Source organism: Phacochoerus africanus, chromosome 1 (assembly GCF_016906955.1).
Source record: "Phacochoerus africanus isolate WHEZ1 chromosome 1, ROS_Pafr_v1, whole genome shotgun sequence".
NCBI lineage: Eukaryota > Metazoa > Chordata > Mammalia > Artiodactyla > Suidae > Phacochoerus > Phacochoerus africanus.
In genome coordinates, this window is record NC_062544.1 from 87,569,124 (window position 1) to 87,584,952 (window position 15,829).

The 15,829-nt window shown below is 39.2% G+C and overlaps 1 protein-coding gene across 1 annotated transcript; it reads right to left on the reverse strand.

Moving 5' to 3' along the window:
* Positions 1-670: 670 nt before the first annotated feature.
* Positions 671-15,729, reverse strand: SGO1 (shugoshin 1). The gene is made up of 8 exons (XM_047769104.1): positions 15,574-15,729; positions 12,956-13,113; positions 12,677-12,873; positions 7,881-7,957; positions 5,513-5,571; positions 4,189-4,998; positions 2,152-2,341; positions 671-1,944 (listed from the first exon to the last, which is right to left on the reverse strand). Exons 2-8 carry the CDS (start codon positions 13,095-13,097, stop codon positions 1,827-1,829), a joined length of 1,593 nt encoding a protein of 530 aa, XP_047625060.1. The 5' UTR covers positions 13,098-13,113; positions 15,574-15,729; the 3' UTR covers positions 671-1,826.
* Positions 15,730-15,829: the final 100 nt, after the last annotated feature.

Sequence of the window (15,829 nt, forward strand, 5' to 3'; positions counted from 1 at the left end):
TATGCCGTGAGTGCAGTCCTTAAAAAAAACCTAAATAAAAAAAATATTGAAATTTAGAAAATGCTGTTAGGAAAATAATACACTCCTTGTGTCAGGAGAGTTGGTACAATCTTGGTTACAGTACAGTAACCACTAGCCACACGTGGCTATTGAGCACTTGAAATGTAGCAACTGTGACTGAGAAATTAGAGATTGTATTTAATCTTAATGAAGATAACCATTCTAGAGTGTCTATGAATTTAAAGAACAGGTGTAAAGGGACTAGACTAGAAAAAAACTGACTTGAAAAATAAGAGATAGTGATGGGAGAGAGTAGGACGTATGAATCAACAGTTCCATCAGGTACAGAAAAATTGGGTCAGATAAAAAGGATTTGGGGTGTGGCTGGTGTGAAATGCCAGAAGATGTGGAGATGCAGTCAAGAAAACTTGAGGTCAGTGTTGGAAGAGACACCCAGTAAAACAGAAGTTGTTGATCATGGATCTGGAGATTTTGCAATGAAAAGTGGAAAGAGAAGAGATGTATGAGGATGGGAGTGTGATGGGGGTAACGACTACAGAGAAAACCAAGGCTCAGTAGAGGAATGTCCAAGAGGAGTGAGAATGGAGAGAGAGGACCAGAGAAGACAGTCTACTTCCGATATAGAAGAATAGAAGAAGAACACAAGCACTATCTTATACAAACTTTATTGCTCTTTACAAATGAAAAACTTTAAAGTTTAAAGAGATATATACAAGTGTAGGCTTCAAACTCTCAGTACTGAATTAATTACCACTGAGCTCCCCTTTTTTTAATACTTAAAATTTGATTCTATAATTAACAACCTTGGGCTGGGGAAAATAAATCATATCAGGACCTAAAAGCAAAGTTAAGGACCCCAAATCAGCTGGTTTTTCCTTGTTAGGCTGGAGCAGAGTTTAATCTAAGCCAGACCCATTCTGGCTCTGACCACAGCCTACTCTACATCCTGGTACCAGGTTTGTTTGTTTGCAAACTGGCTTCACTTCATCCAAGGACCTAGCTTGAGCAAATCATGTCTTCCTTGAGTCCGAACGTCCCTCACTCCTGTGGCAGTACCACACTGCCCTGGACTTAGGAATGTGATCAAAAATACAAAAAAGCCCTTCGAATTCATACATTTGGCACTTCTGACCAAACAAGGAACTACCCTGAAAGGCCATGACAAATTCATTTGTGATTTTGCTGAGGCATCACTTTGCACAAGGTACAACTAGGCCTGAGGATTCAGAGCTAGTCACTTACCTGGTCCCTGAGCCTAAGCAACCATCACTTCTCTAATCATGATCTCATACATATTTTATATGAAAAATCAAATACAACAATGATACCATTTGTATAAGGGATCCACAAACAGCTTAGGGTATGCCCTACAGTGAATGTCAAGGATTTATTTTATTCAAATATTATATAAGGAGTTTCAAATGATCCTCAGCCGGTCTTCAAAAAATCAAGATGCCTTTTAATCAAAACATCTTAATTTGATTAAACATTATTAACTTCCAAATGCTGGTGTAAGATATATTTTGACTAAAATTAAAATTTTTAGGCAGTACAAGAAATCTAAACTATTACAGTGCTTAAGTCCCATTATTTATATTTAAAAGAAAAAAATGTATTAAAGGTTTAAGAAAAAAATCACATTTGAAGTATCGTTTTGAAGAAATGTTCATGATCTAGAGTCTAGAGTCTTCTCAAGAGAATATTCTGTGGCAGTAGTTCAATCCACTTGGATGTATCTTACAGATTCTCTCTTGGAGCCAGAGAGGGTGATGTAGGATGAATTTAAATAGCATCTGACAGACGCTTCATTGTATTTGCTTCATATTTTTTTTTTTAGAACTGCGTCTGGAATCCCTTTTCTGCTTGAAAATAGGCGAATTCAAGAAACACAAATCTGTAAAAGGGTCCCCTCTTCTCAGTTTCCTGTAAGGATAAAAGGAACTCTTAGGCATAATATGCATCCCAATACTCACTTACTCCTCAGTATGAAATTATTGCATATTAAGCCATTGTTAACATTCCCATCTCAGTTTTTTATTAAAATAGTGTATTGTAAATAAGACTTGTTCCATGACCTTACTTCCCCCACATGTATCATTAAAAGTGAGTCCCCACAAGCCAAATACTTACGAAGCGAGCGTGGGTTCCTTATAGTTCACACTGGCTGTGCACCTACGCTTACGCAGAGACAATGGTGGGCTTTCTACTTTATTTTTTGGAGAAAGAGAAAGTTTTCTGGTTTTCGCTGCAGGATTCAAGGGGACATTGGTGATGTCCTTCAGGCTAAAGTGAGATGACTGGTGAGTTTCAGGTAGTGCGCCTACAAAAACAACTTTTATTGAATATGGTTTCTATAAACACAGGAACTAAAACTGTATGCAATTTCACATCCTAGATGTATACAAAATCCAGCATTTTATAATACAGATTTTTTTTTTTGTCTTTTTGTCATTTCTAGGGCCACTCCCTTGGCATATGGAGGTTCCCAGGCTAGGGGTCTAATCCGAGCTGTAGCCGCTGGCCTACACCACAGCCACAGCAATGTGGGATCCCAATTGCATCTGCAACCTACACCACAGCTCATGGCAACGCCAGATCCTTAACCCACTGTGCAAGGCCAGGGATCGAACCCAAAACCTCATGGTTCCTAGTTGGATTCGTTAACCACTGAGCCATTACGGGAACTCCTATAATATAGATTTTTAAAAACTTTTTTTTTGTTTGTTTGTTTTTTGCCTTTTCTAGGGCCGCTCCCTCGGCATATGGAGCTTCCCAGGCTAGGGGTCTAATCAGAGCTGTAGCCGCCGGTCTACACCACAGCCACAGCAACACCGGATCTGAGTTGTGTCTGCAACCTACACCACAGCTCACGGCAACGCCGGATCCTTAACCCACTGGGCAAGGCCAGGGATCGAACCCGAAACCTCATGGTTCCTACTCAGATTCGTTAACCACTGAGCCATGATGGGAACTCCCTAAAAACTTATTTTTTTTATCTCAGATAACTTTGAAATATTAATTAGCCTAGCCGTGAAGAACTGACTCAAAGAGTAGCTCACTAAAATTTAAAATTCTTAAAAATTAAAGAAAAAACTAAATTCTTCTAAGGTATCTTGGGTACAATGAATTAAACTACGCAATTTCATTTAGTCACACCTTGCTCTTTAAAATCATCAAGGCCTCTATTTCTTTCAGTTCCAAAGTTTATCATCAAATGGCTTCTTACAGTCTTATAAAACTACTTAAACTCATTCTATTAAATAAGTGAGACTTTTTTTTCCAGGGTCGCACCTCCTCTGGCATATGGAAGATCCCAGGCTAGGGGTATAATCCAAGCAGCAACTGCAGGCATATGCCTACGCCACAAGAGCAACAACAGAGCTGAGCCACATCAGTGACCTATGCCACAGTTTGCAGCAACGCCAGATCCAAGCTACACCTGTGACCTACAACACAGCTCACAGCAATGCTAGATCCTTAATCCACTGAGCAAGGCCAGGGATTGAACCTGCATCCTCATGGATGCTAGTTAGATCAGTTAATTGCTGAGCCACAACGGAAACTCCCAAACCATGCCTACTTTTTGATCTAATAAAAGTAGTGTTTTCTAAGTCACAGTTTGTAAATGTCTCACAAAAGAATACTAAGCCCATCAATTGAGGAAAAGGTTCTCTTGGTCTTATTAGGCCATCTTTACTAAAATGAAAACTATTTAAATTGTGGTTCCTGTCAAGTTGATTACAAAGCAAAGCCATTAAAATTATAGGTCACTTGATTCAAGTCTGATTTCATTTTCAAGGGGAAGTTTCAGGGGAATGTATAATAGGTATTTTAAGTCAACTATACTCCACAAAAGTTTTCCTCATCTTGAAAGGCTTCATTTACTTAAAGTAAAAATGCTTTCTTCATAACAAGTAGTATTTGTTCTTAAAGAGGATTTAAATTAGCTTAAAGCAGGTCAAAGCAATACAATTGTGATTTCCACCCCACCCTACCCCACCCCACCCCCAGTCCCTCACTGTTTAATCAGATAGTAACCTTCCCCAAAGGGACAGATGGTAAGTCTGTAACCTCCCCCAGAGAAACAGATGGTAAGTATAGTATATAAGCACCTGGGTGATCATTTATCATAAACATTAAATGCAGGTAAACAAGTAAATCACTTACTAGTGGGAGATTTTGTTGGCTTAGGACCTTTTGTCTCCTTCTCATCCTTAGGTTTCAGTGCTCTTTTAGATCGAGGCCTGGTGACTGGACTCCTATGTGCTTCACCAGTGAGATCTTGACTGTACTTGCACGTGGGCAAATAGAGGTCATCAGAATCATCTCCTGAACCACTTGATTCACAGGTGCTGACTTCAGATTCATAGCTGTTTTCTTCTCTTTTGGAATCATTGCTCATTTTTTGTCGGAAAGGAGTGAGATGAACACCCTCTTCCGAATTAAAATTGTAAGCATCATTGGAGGTGACAGATTTTTCCAACTGTTTTTTGGAAACAGTTTTTTTATTTTCACTTTTGCTACCTTTATACTTTGACACAGATTTTGATTTTCTCCGGTTAGCTTTTCTTTTCTCTTCTCTTTTTCTTCTTTGAGCATCTCCGTGCTTACTTTTAGTTTGTTCAGATTTATCTAAAATGTCTTCTTTTGTTTTAGTAGATTGTCCTGGGTGAATTAGCTTTGGTGATGAGTTAATTGCATCCTTAGTCCACTGACAAACATTTTGTCCTACATTTTCAAGTATGCGCACGTTCGCAAGTGGGTCTACAAATCCAATTCTTTCCAATTCCAAAGACTGTTTGGACAAATAACTGATTCCAAAATCATCCAAGGCATCGAACTGACTTGGAGCATTAACGTGTTTCTTCAGACTGCGACGAAGAGATACAGTTCTAGGTAATATATGATCTGCTGACTTGTCTTCACCTGAATCCAAATCAAATCTTAGTCTGTCTTGAGAAATAGTAAGTGTTTGCTCTGAGAATTTAAAAAATTAAATGAGAAAAGGTTTTACTTTATGGAAATTTTAATTTCAAGAATCTTAGAATTCAAAGTTAAAAATGGAATGAATGAAAAATTCTGTAGCTTCCCCACATTTACAATAAGTAAATAAAAATCTGGAGGAGCTTAATATTTACTTCCTTCTTTGAGTCTATATAAAATGGGACTGTCTGTTTCTACATTCCAAGGTTATAATGAGGGTGAAATAAAACAATGCATGTAAAATGCCTAACACAGAGCTTAATATACTGTAGGCTCAGTAAATTGCAGCCATAGTTATAGCCAAGGTTTCTGATTACAAATTTGGCAAAATTAATGGATGTATTTCAAAACTGCTACTATTCTGAGTAAAATAAACAGATATTTGCTCTAAGTAGAAGACAAGAAAATTTAAAAAGGTTAAAAAAAATAGAGAAATTTAATTATGTTACTTGGTCTCAAAGATCTCATCTTGCCCTTAACAGTATTTTTAGATTTTCACTCGAATTACCTTCTGTTTGGAACGATTCTCCTTGTCTTGAAAAGTCAGCGTCCTGAAGAGGAACTTGCCTTAGAAAGTACCAATTAAAAAAAAATTTTAAATTATGTAATAAAAACAAATTTTAAGATTTTCTAAAAATTAAGTTTTTATCTTTAGTATCACTTCTTAATTCCATTCTAAATGAGTACATCTGGAGTTCCCGTTGTGGTGCAGTGGAAATGAATCCAACTAGGAACCATGAGGTTGTGGGCTTGATCCCTGGCCTCACTCGGTGGGTTAAGGATCTGGTGCTGCAGTGAGTTGTGGTGTAGGTCGCAGATGTGGCTTGGATCCTGCATTGTTGTGGCTTTGGCATAGGCTGGCAGCTGTAGCTCTGATTAGACCCCTAACCTGGGAACCTCCATATGCTGTGGGTGTGGCCCTAAAAAGACAAATAAATAAATAAAATAAATCAGTACATCTATTCTGTATCAACAAAAACCAAAAAAAGAAAAACATTTTTGGTGATTACATGGAGGTTTATTTGTTACCACTGACATTCAATTCCCACTGGAGGAATTAATATATAAAATTGAACAGTTCCTCCTGGAAAAAATGTGATAACTCATACTTTTATTTAACTGGAGAAACAACAAATCAGATTGGCTTATAAAATATATTAAAGAAATTCAGTGTGATTACTTTCTTCAACTTAAATTTTTTTTTTAAATTGAAATATAGTTAATTTACAATGTTAGTTCAGGTGTACCAGTTTGATCACTCTTTAGCAGCCTGCTTTATCATTAGCCAAGCTGTGATTTTTTTTTTTTGGTGCCTACTTTTATGGTGCTTAACTAGTGACTCCTCTAAAGTTAACACTGCTCATTTTCTTTAAAAATCTTGCCCCCCTTTGGTTCACGAACAAGACATTTCTATTCTTTATGCCTTAATACGGCAGTTTCATTCTAATTATAATTTTATTCTGTATTTATTCTGTATAATTTTATTCTGTAGAGAACTTCCCCCTCTGGACATCATAACTTAAGTACAGGATTAGGTAACTGACTTACGGTAACCAATTAATAGCAATTTTAGAAATCTTATAAAAACTTAATTACCTTACTTTTTGGTCAGTACATAAATATTTCATCAGATTATAACATTCAACCGTTTAAAAACTACTCATGATTAAAATTAATATGGGGCTAGAAATTCTATTAGTGATTACTTTGGCAAGGAAAGAGGCACAGGCTTGAAGAGACCTGAGCGAATGGTTTAAGGTAGTTCTTCCTGGGGACAGTTAACCTCTCCCGACCCTGGGGGAAATTTGGCAATGTCCTGAGACACTTTTGGTTCTCATAACTGTGTTGTGTGTGTGTGTGTGTGTGTGTGTGCGTGTGCGTGTGTGTGTATGTGGATGCTATTGACATTTAGTGGGTAGAGACCAAGGGCACTGCTAAATATCTCATTAATGCTTAGCACAGTGCCCACAACAAAAAATGATCTGGTCCTAAAAGTCAGCAGTGCTAAGACTGAGAAACCTCAGGCCAGAGTGATGGCAATGCTCTGTATCTTAACTCAGGTTTGGGTCACAGGTATATACATTAATCCAACTCATCGAACTGTATAGTTAAGATCTATGCATTTTACTGTATGTAATCATACCTCAATAATTCATAAACAAACAAAATACCCTTAATCCAAGAGAAGAAAAGGTTATATGGCGCCTGATGGTATTTAAGAATGAAGTGGATTAGCAAGACAGTGTGACACCTGTGTTAGATATGCTATTTTATTAGATTTCTTTTCTAAACCAGACTATTTAGTACTGGCAAAATACCATCATTTGAATAACCAATCCTTCTTAGAATGAAAACATGATATAAGAAAAATATAACTGAAGGGAATAGTTAAAAAACTCAAGAGAAGCTTCTTATTACTAGTCATCAAGAAAATAAGTAGAAGTTCCTGTTGTAGCTTAGGGGAAACAAATCTGACCAGTATCCATGAGGACGCAGGTTTGATCCCTGGCCTTGCTCAGCAGGTTAAGGATTTGGTGTAGGTTGCAGGCACAACTTGGCTCTGGCATTGCTATGGTTGTGTAGGCAAGCTGCTATAGCTCTGATTTAACCCCTAGCCTGGAAACCTCCACATGCCACAAGTGCGGTCCTAACAACCAAAAATGAAAAAAGAAAGAAAATAACTAAATATAAGAAATCTTTGATTTGGCCATACAGAACAGAATTTCAACATACCAAATATTTTTAGGCGCATTCTTAGAAAGAACATCAGACTCCAAATACAAGAGCCAATATGATGCCAATTTCCTTTCATGAATGGATCACAGAACTAAATATTTCTTGGTATTAACAATCATAATAATGAGTTTGATACTAACGGTAAATCTGTCACAATCAAATCCCCGGTGTTGTTGTCACTATTGGGGTCCAGTCCAGAGGGACATACTTCCTGGTCCTGTTAATGTATTAAAACAAAGAAAACACTGGTACAACTGAAACATTCACAACAAAGCATTCGTTTATACAAGTAATATTCACTGATAGTCTACTATGGTGCCAAGGACTGTTCTAGGAATTGAGTCTATAGCTAGAAAATAGATTAAGTACTACCTTCTTAAAGCTTACATTCTAGTGTAAGGAGAGAAAAGGTAAAAAAGAAAGGAAAGAAATACAGTAATAAATGCAATGAAGAAGTACTCAGGTGAATTGACAGAGTAATTGATATTGGAGAGCTCTTTTAGATAGGGAGACTTTCATCTGAAATCTGAAGAATGTAAGAGCCAGCCACTGAAAGAGCAAGGGGAAGATAAAGTAGTGGAAACAGCAAACATAAAAGTCATGATGTAGGAAAACTCTTGCTGTGTTCAGAAAAGAAAGGCCACTGGTGCTGGAACATAGTCACTGAAAAGAACAGTAGGAGGTGGGCATGCACAGGCCTTGAGAGCTATGAGCTTGGATTTAGTCTGAGTATGATGGGCAGTCACTTAAATATTAAGCAGGGAAGTAAAATGATCGAAGTTCAAAAAAGATCAGTCTAGCCACTGTGTGAAACATGGTTTGAAAGGGGTCAAGGGCATAAGCAGTTAGGAAGTCATTAGAGTAAATCAAGCAAGACAGAGAGGTAGCTTGGTCTAGAATCCTATTGCTGTGGAGATGGAGCCCAGTGGAAGGTTTTGGGATAACAAAGTGTTCTCATGTTGAATATGAGTGGACATAGGGACAATGAGGGAGAGGGGAGCTTCTTATGGTTTTCACTTGAGCAAATGGGTAGGCTATTTAATTCAGTTGAGTGAGACTTATAGAGGAAGGAAGATCACAATATTCTTGGGAGGGGGAAAATAAAGAGTTATGCTCTATATAAAACATATTTGAGATCCTTTATAAATATTTAAGTGATTACATCAAGCAGTAACTCTGTGTGTGGGTTCTGAGCTTCAGACTTGGAGCCAAGACAATACTTAAAGCTATGGGGCGGGATAAGGTGGTCCTAGGACAACTGATATTTAAAAGTAAAGAGATGAACAAGGAACAGTCAGAAAGGTAAACAAGGAGAGAATGAAGGTAAACAAGAAAGCTTAAGGATCAAAGTATTTCCAGCAAAGAGTAATTCCTGAATTATGTATATTACTTTTGTAGTAAAATATAAGAAACAACAAGAAAGAGAAACAACATATACAAGAAACAATAGCAAGAATGAGAAGTAACCACTGGATTTGGGGACACGGAGGTTTTGGGGACCTTGACACACACTGGCAATAGAATGGTGGGGATGAAAGCCTGATATACGAGTAAGTCCAAATGTGAATGGAAACTGAGGAAGTAAGGAGAGTAAATGCACAATTCTCTTTGGAAGAGTTCTTCGGTGAACGGAAGCAAAGAAATGAGGAGATGAAGGGATGTGAGACTAGGAGAGGTTCCACTTGTTTTCTTTTCCTCTTACGGTGAAAGATACTAAAGCACATTGTATGCAGCTGGGACGATTCAGTGGAGGGAGATACATGCTAGAGGAGGGTGCGACCTTTCAGGAAAAGAGTGCTGGAGGAGATGAGAAGAAGGCCATCTGACACATAAGGAGAGGGACTGAGCTTTGATAGGAACAGACACTTCTGTCAGTGGAATAAGAGGGAAGATGGAGAACACAGTGTGGACTGATATGGCAGATGTGGAGATCCCTTAAAAATCATTCTAGTTCAGTTCAGCTGTTTTCTGAAATTTGAGGCACATATAATATACAGACTTTATAATGAATAAGTTAAAACTGTTCATCAGAAACAACTAGAAATTTAATCTTGTTAAAAGTTTAAAATTTATTAACAATATAGCTAATGTTCTAAAGCTAGTATTATTATTAAAGGTAAATAAAGGAGACTATTTAACTACAGTGATATAAAAAATACTTAAAAGATCCATTGTAAGGGAGTTCCTATTGTGGCTTGATGGGTTATGAACCTATTATCCAGAGGGTGTGGGTTTGATCCCTGGCCTCGCTCAGTGGGTTAAGGATCCATCATTGCCTCTATGAGCTATGATGTAAGTCACAAATGTAGCTCAGATCTGGTGTTGCTGTGGCTGTGGCGTACATTAGCAGCTGCAGCTCTGATTCGACCCCTAGGCTGGGAACTTCCATATGTCACAGACGTGGCCCTAAAAAGCAAAAAATAAATAAACAAAAATTTTAAAAAGAGCCATTATAAAATTCAGGGAACAAAAGGCTTTTTTTGGGAGGGAGAGGGCACAAGTATGGCATATGGAAGTTCCCAGGCTAGGAGTCAAATCAGAGATGTAGCTGCTGTCCTACACCACAGCCACAGCAACACCAGATCTGAGTCACACCTGTGGCTCACTTAACAGCTTGCAGCAACACCAGAATCTTAACCCACTAAGCAAGGACAGGAATCAAATCTGCATCCTCACTGATACTAGTTAGATTCAACTCCCTGAGCTACAATGGGAACTCCACAACAGGATTTTAGAAATTACTTTGAGAGTTCCCGTCGTGGCACAGCGGTTAACGAATCTGACTAGGAACCATGAGGTTTTGGGCTCGATCCCTGCCCTTGCTCAGTGGGTTGACTATCCGGCGTTGCCGTGAGCTGTGGTGTAGGTTGCAGATGCGGCTCGGATCCTGTGTTGCTGTGGCTCTGGCGTAGGCTGGCAGCTATAGCTCCGATTTGACCCCTAGCCTGGGAACCTCCATATGCTACGGGAGCGGCCCAAGAAATGGCAAAAAAGACCAAAAAATAAAATTAAATTAAATTAAAAAAAAAAAAGACATTACTTTGATTAATCCTTACAAGCTAATCATTGGTTGTCAAGAAAAACATTCTTCTTATTAAGCATTTTAAGCTTCTCCATCACTGATAAACTGACTTGATAAATATGGATGCGCAAGTGTTCAATGATGATTGAGAATGAGTGACACACACAAGTAGGTGGCAGAAAACAAATTTTGATGTTTTAAATGCTAGGAACCTGGCAACTAATAATGTGTTTTAATGAATACTCAAAGATCATTGATAAATGTCAAAAGACCCACAATAACAAAAATTTTTCACCACTGTTTCTGTGATTATCTCACTGAGTACTTCACATCATTCTGTGTGATTTCAGCAAAAATTTGGAAAGAGAAGTAGAAGATTCAAATGTCTTTGGAGACAAAAAAAAAAAATTAAGGAGTTCCTGTCATGGTGTGGTGGTTAACGAATCTGACTAGGAACCATGAGGTTGCAGGTTCACTCCCTGGCCTTGCTCAGTGGGTTAAGGATCTGGCATTGCTGTGACCTGTGGTGTAGGTGTAGATGTGGCTCGGATCCCTTGTTGCTGTGGCTCTGGTGTAGGCCAGTGGCTACAGCTCGTATTAGACCCCTAGCCTGGGAACCTCCATATGTTGAGGGAGTGGTCCTAGAAAAGACACACACACACAAAAAAAACAATAAAAAAACCACAAATGTCTTTGGAGAAATTTTTTCCCTCCTAAACAAGGCAAAAAAAAAAATCAGGAAAGGTTACATTCTGAAGGAAAAAAAATTCTTAAATAATCTAAACCTCATGTCAAGGTAAAAAATAAATAAATCATATCTAATCTTTGTACATCATAAATGTACATATCGCATGTGTGTATATACATATGTATGTACAGATATACACTCACAGAGTCTGTATATCATACATAGAAAAAAATATGGAATCACCATAATTGCAGAGAAGCAAGAACTCTTTCACTGACTCCTCCTGTCAGTGGAGACGTGACTTAATTCCTTTCCTGTCTTGATTTTAGACCCTTACCCTAATCACTATGCTCTGGCTTCTTCTCCTGGTCTAGATGCAAACACAACTGACTTCACTGGCATGGCAAACACCTGGGAAGGAAGTAAACTGTCTGGTTAAACCTGATGCTCACCAGTGCTCTTTCCTTTCTCTGCCCCATGTAGTTTCCCTGGCAATAGCTTCTGGGAAAAGCAGAGGAAAAACTGGCTTGCCATCACTCTTTTAGGGATTAATGTGCAATGAGACCCAGAGAAGATCCTAAGTCAAACTTTCCCCACATCCATCATGTTTTGCTGGCCTTTCTATAGATCCCTGGACACAAACAGAATCAGATTGAAAGGTGGATAGCAAAATATTCAGGATATTTCTTGTTTGGGAGTTACTGTATAGTTGTCCTTATTTAGTCAACTGGTAGGTAGAAATAATTCTCCATGAAGTACTCAAAAACTTCCCATCTCCCCAATTAAGGTAGGTAGTCCTTACAAAACCTCACTGGAAGTAGCAAAACTACAAAGAGGTAAGATTTACAGCACCGACCAAAACTTTTGGACTAGTCTGCTCCCACTACCACTTTCAGCACTTTGGCTTAGTTGCCCCACTCCTGACTCACTCCTGACTCACACTGCTGACCATTCAAGAGACCAGCAGTGTTAAGAGGCTAAACTTTCTTTTTTACCTTGTCTTGCTACCTGCTTTCAGAAGCAAGTGACACAAGCCTCAATCACCCATATACTTGAAGCTTTCCTAACTGGCCATATACAACAATTGGACTGGAGCACTGAGGAAAGATATTTTGATCAAGCCACTAATAATAGAGTTATGAGTAATTAATTTAAAGAAATAACTGATCTAAACTAAGTCACAGCTTTAATATTTTTTTTCCTGAACAGCCTTTGTGTGAAAATACCTGAGCAGGTTCTTCCGTCTGTTGTGAAGTAAGTTTTCCTCTCAGTGTGTACAGCTGACAGGTAAGGTAGTAACACTCTCTCCTCAGTTGTAAGATGATATCCTGGGCTTCTCTCACTTTAGATTTTTCATTTTCCAAAGCTAAAACCAACATTCTGTTGTTGTCTTGGTAGTTTCTTAGCAGTGTAGAAGTGTTGGCTAAAAGAGGATAAATTTTCTTTATCAGTTATTAAATCTAACCTTAAAAGGTGATGGAAAGGACAGCATGAAAATCTCTTACTGATTATTTGGCATGGTGCAGCTATCAAAGACTTTCGTTTGCCAATCTCTGCTAAGTTTTTATTCCTTTTCTCTTTCATTCGTTTCTTTATGTCTTCAAGACTATCTTGAAAGGACTTTTTAAGGCATCTTTCCTTGGCCATCTTCTGCCTGTAAGGACTTTAAAACAATAAAAATATTTAATTTTTCTAAGAGATGATATCATCAAATATAAAACAAGATTGAAAATACAGGTTGTTCATAAAAAAATAGATTAGCGACTCAGTAACTGTAGAATTAGCTCAAAGAAGATAGTTAACCTGGTAATAATCCATATTTTGCTGCTTTTAAATTGCATTATTACTGGAGTTCCCATTGTGGCTCAGTGGTTAACAAATCCGACTAGGAACCATGAGGTTGTGATCCCTGGCCTCGCTCATTGGGTTAAGGATCTGGCATTGCTGTGAGCTGTGGTGTAGGTCGCAGACGTGGCTTGGATCCCGAGTTGCTGTGGCTCTGGTGTAGGCCGGCAGCTACAGCTCCGATTAGACCCCTAACCTGGAAACCTCCATATGCTGTGGGAGTGGCCCTAGAAAAGACAAAAAGACTAAATAAATAAATTGCATTATTACTTTTGGCATAATTTTATCCTCTTGGGTACTTTGTAGCAAAGGTTTCATAAATGTGGATTTGCAACCCAAAGACTCTATTACACGCACTTACTTATTATTTGACAAATACTCATTGTGGGATTACAACATACTAGGCACTATGGGAAATGCTTAATATATTTTGACATTCCCTAAAACAGTATTTATTTATTTTATTATTATTCTTTGTCTTTCTGTCTTTTCTAGGGCTGCACCCATGGCATATGGAGGTTCCCAGGCTAGGGGTCTAATCAGAGCTGTAGCCACCAGCCTACACCACAGCCACAGCAACGCCAGATCTGAGCAGCATCTGTGACCTATACCACAGCTCATGGCAATGCCAGATCCTTAACCCACTGAGCAAGGCCAGGAATCGAACCCACAACCTCATGGTTCCTAGTCAGATTCATTAAGCACTGAGCCATGACGGGAACTCCCTAAAACAGTATTTATGACCAACTTTTCAGGTTACTTAGGTGTAAAGCATTAGTTCAGAGGCAATCTTATATAAGCCTTGCTTTCCAGTTACATAAGCTATGCACACATGCCCAAGAAAGTCAGGTGATCTCCATAGGTACTGGGCTATAACAATCAGGGCCAGAAAAAGCAGAAACTGGGGCACAGGAACATGCCAGTTGTCTCAGTCATTTCTAAAACTCAGGCCTGCTAACTCCCAGTCAATTATGAATACAGCAGATAAGACATGATATAATTATTGTTCTATACACAGTAGAAAAATGCATTGCCAGTGGACTGTGCTATTGAGTACGTTAAGTATGCTTAAATCTTTCAATGCTGCAACTCAGACATGCTTCAGTATTCTGCTACTAAGTATGTCAAACTACTTTTCATGAACATCTTTTGCCCTAGACTGTACTTTGCAGATCTTAAAATTGCAAATATAATTCCTGTTTCTGACAACCATCCATATACAACTTTCACTACAAAGGATAGTTTTATCTCCTCTAAGTTAGTCAAATATTTTCCTGAATCTTATATTTTCTTGAATATTTCCTCCAGGCCTTCCTTATTTTACTCTGGAGTCTTTAATATAGATATTGTCCATTTCATTTAAATATTTTTTCTTCCAATATAGATATAACATATACTGGATGTTTCCAGTAGAGCAAGCACAATTTTTTTTTTTAAAGCACTAGTGTTAAGTGGGTTGTATAAAATAGCCCGACACAATGGAGTTTTTGTTTGAACCTGGAGATGTTTGAGAGATATACAGATTAGGTAACTAACCGAGTTAGTCTAGATAAGGTATTTAAAAAGCAAAGCACATCTAAAAAATATTCGTCATTCCATTTGATGAACTTAATATAACAAAAGAAATTTGTCGCATCAGAAGCCTCATTCCTGTCTAGGCCCATGATGTTCAAAGGGGGTGTGGTGGGAAGAATGAATGACAACAATCAGGGTAGTCTCCGTCTGCCCAGTATTCGGGTAAGGGATCTCGATTCAAAAGAACCTAGAATATGTGATATCCACTAAAATTCTTTCACCATTTCTGCTGCTGAGGCAGCCGCACAGGACACTTCTCCAGGGTAAGAGAAACATCAAAAGAAAGGGACGTCAACGTTATGGCGCTGCACAAGAGAGCTGCCAGTGTGTGCCCCGATGTTGAACTTGGGGCTTTTAATCACTGAAAACGTTTTATTTACACATCACTTAAATCACACAATTCGGCAAGGCGGGAGGTTTGGGTCTCCATTTAACATTAGAGGAAACTGAGCATCGAAAAGCCCAGGTCGGGTGGCCGAACAGAGAAAGGCAACCGTTCAGGCCGACTTCACAGCCTGAGTTTTTCGCCATTGAACTCAGAACGACAGGGACGCCCCGAGGGAAGGGGGACAGGGGTCACTACCCCCAGTGCCACACCGGAAAAACCTGCGACCCCTTCTTTTCGCAGAAAGCGGGGCGGGAAGTGGGGGCTGCCGGAAGAGGCCCGGAGACCCGCCTCCCGCAGGGGCGTCCACCACAATACCTTGGCCACGGTTTCTGCCACAGCTGTAGCCTTCCTCCTCACATTCCAAGGCTCCGCGAGGCTGTCTGCCGTGCGCGCCGTGAGTTCCAGGCCCCGCAAGTCTCCGGCACCTTCTCTAGCCGCCCGCTGACTGCTACGATCACATTCGAAATTCTCCGCCGCGCTCACCCATTGGCTGGCTAGCTTGGGTCACGTGACACTCTGGAGCCGGCAGAACCCCGCCCCTCCCGGCGGCTTCGCGCGAAACACTCGTGCT

What these genes read in the sequence shown, in the direction of transcription:
- SGO1 (XM_047769104.1), bottom strand. Translation starts at nt 13,097, where the DNA reads ATGGCCAAGGAAAGATGCCTTAAAAAGTCCTTTCAAGATAGTCTTGAA. An exon ending in AGACGGAAGAACCTGCTCAG is followed by an intron (nt 7,958 to 12,676) that starts GTATTTTCACAC and finishes ATACATTAACAG; the next exon opens with GACCAGGAAGTATGTCCCTC. An exon ending in AAGGAACCCACGCTCGCTTC is followed by an intron (nt 1,945 to 2,151) that starts GTAAGTATTTGG and finishes TTATCCTTACAG; the next exon opens with GAAACTGAGAAGAGGGGACC.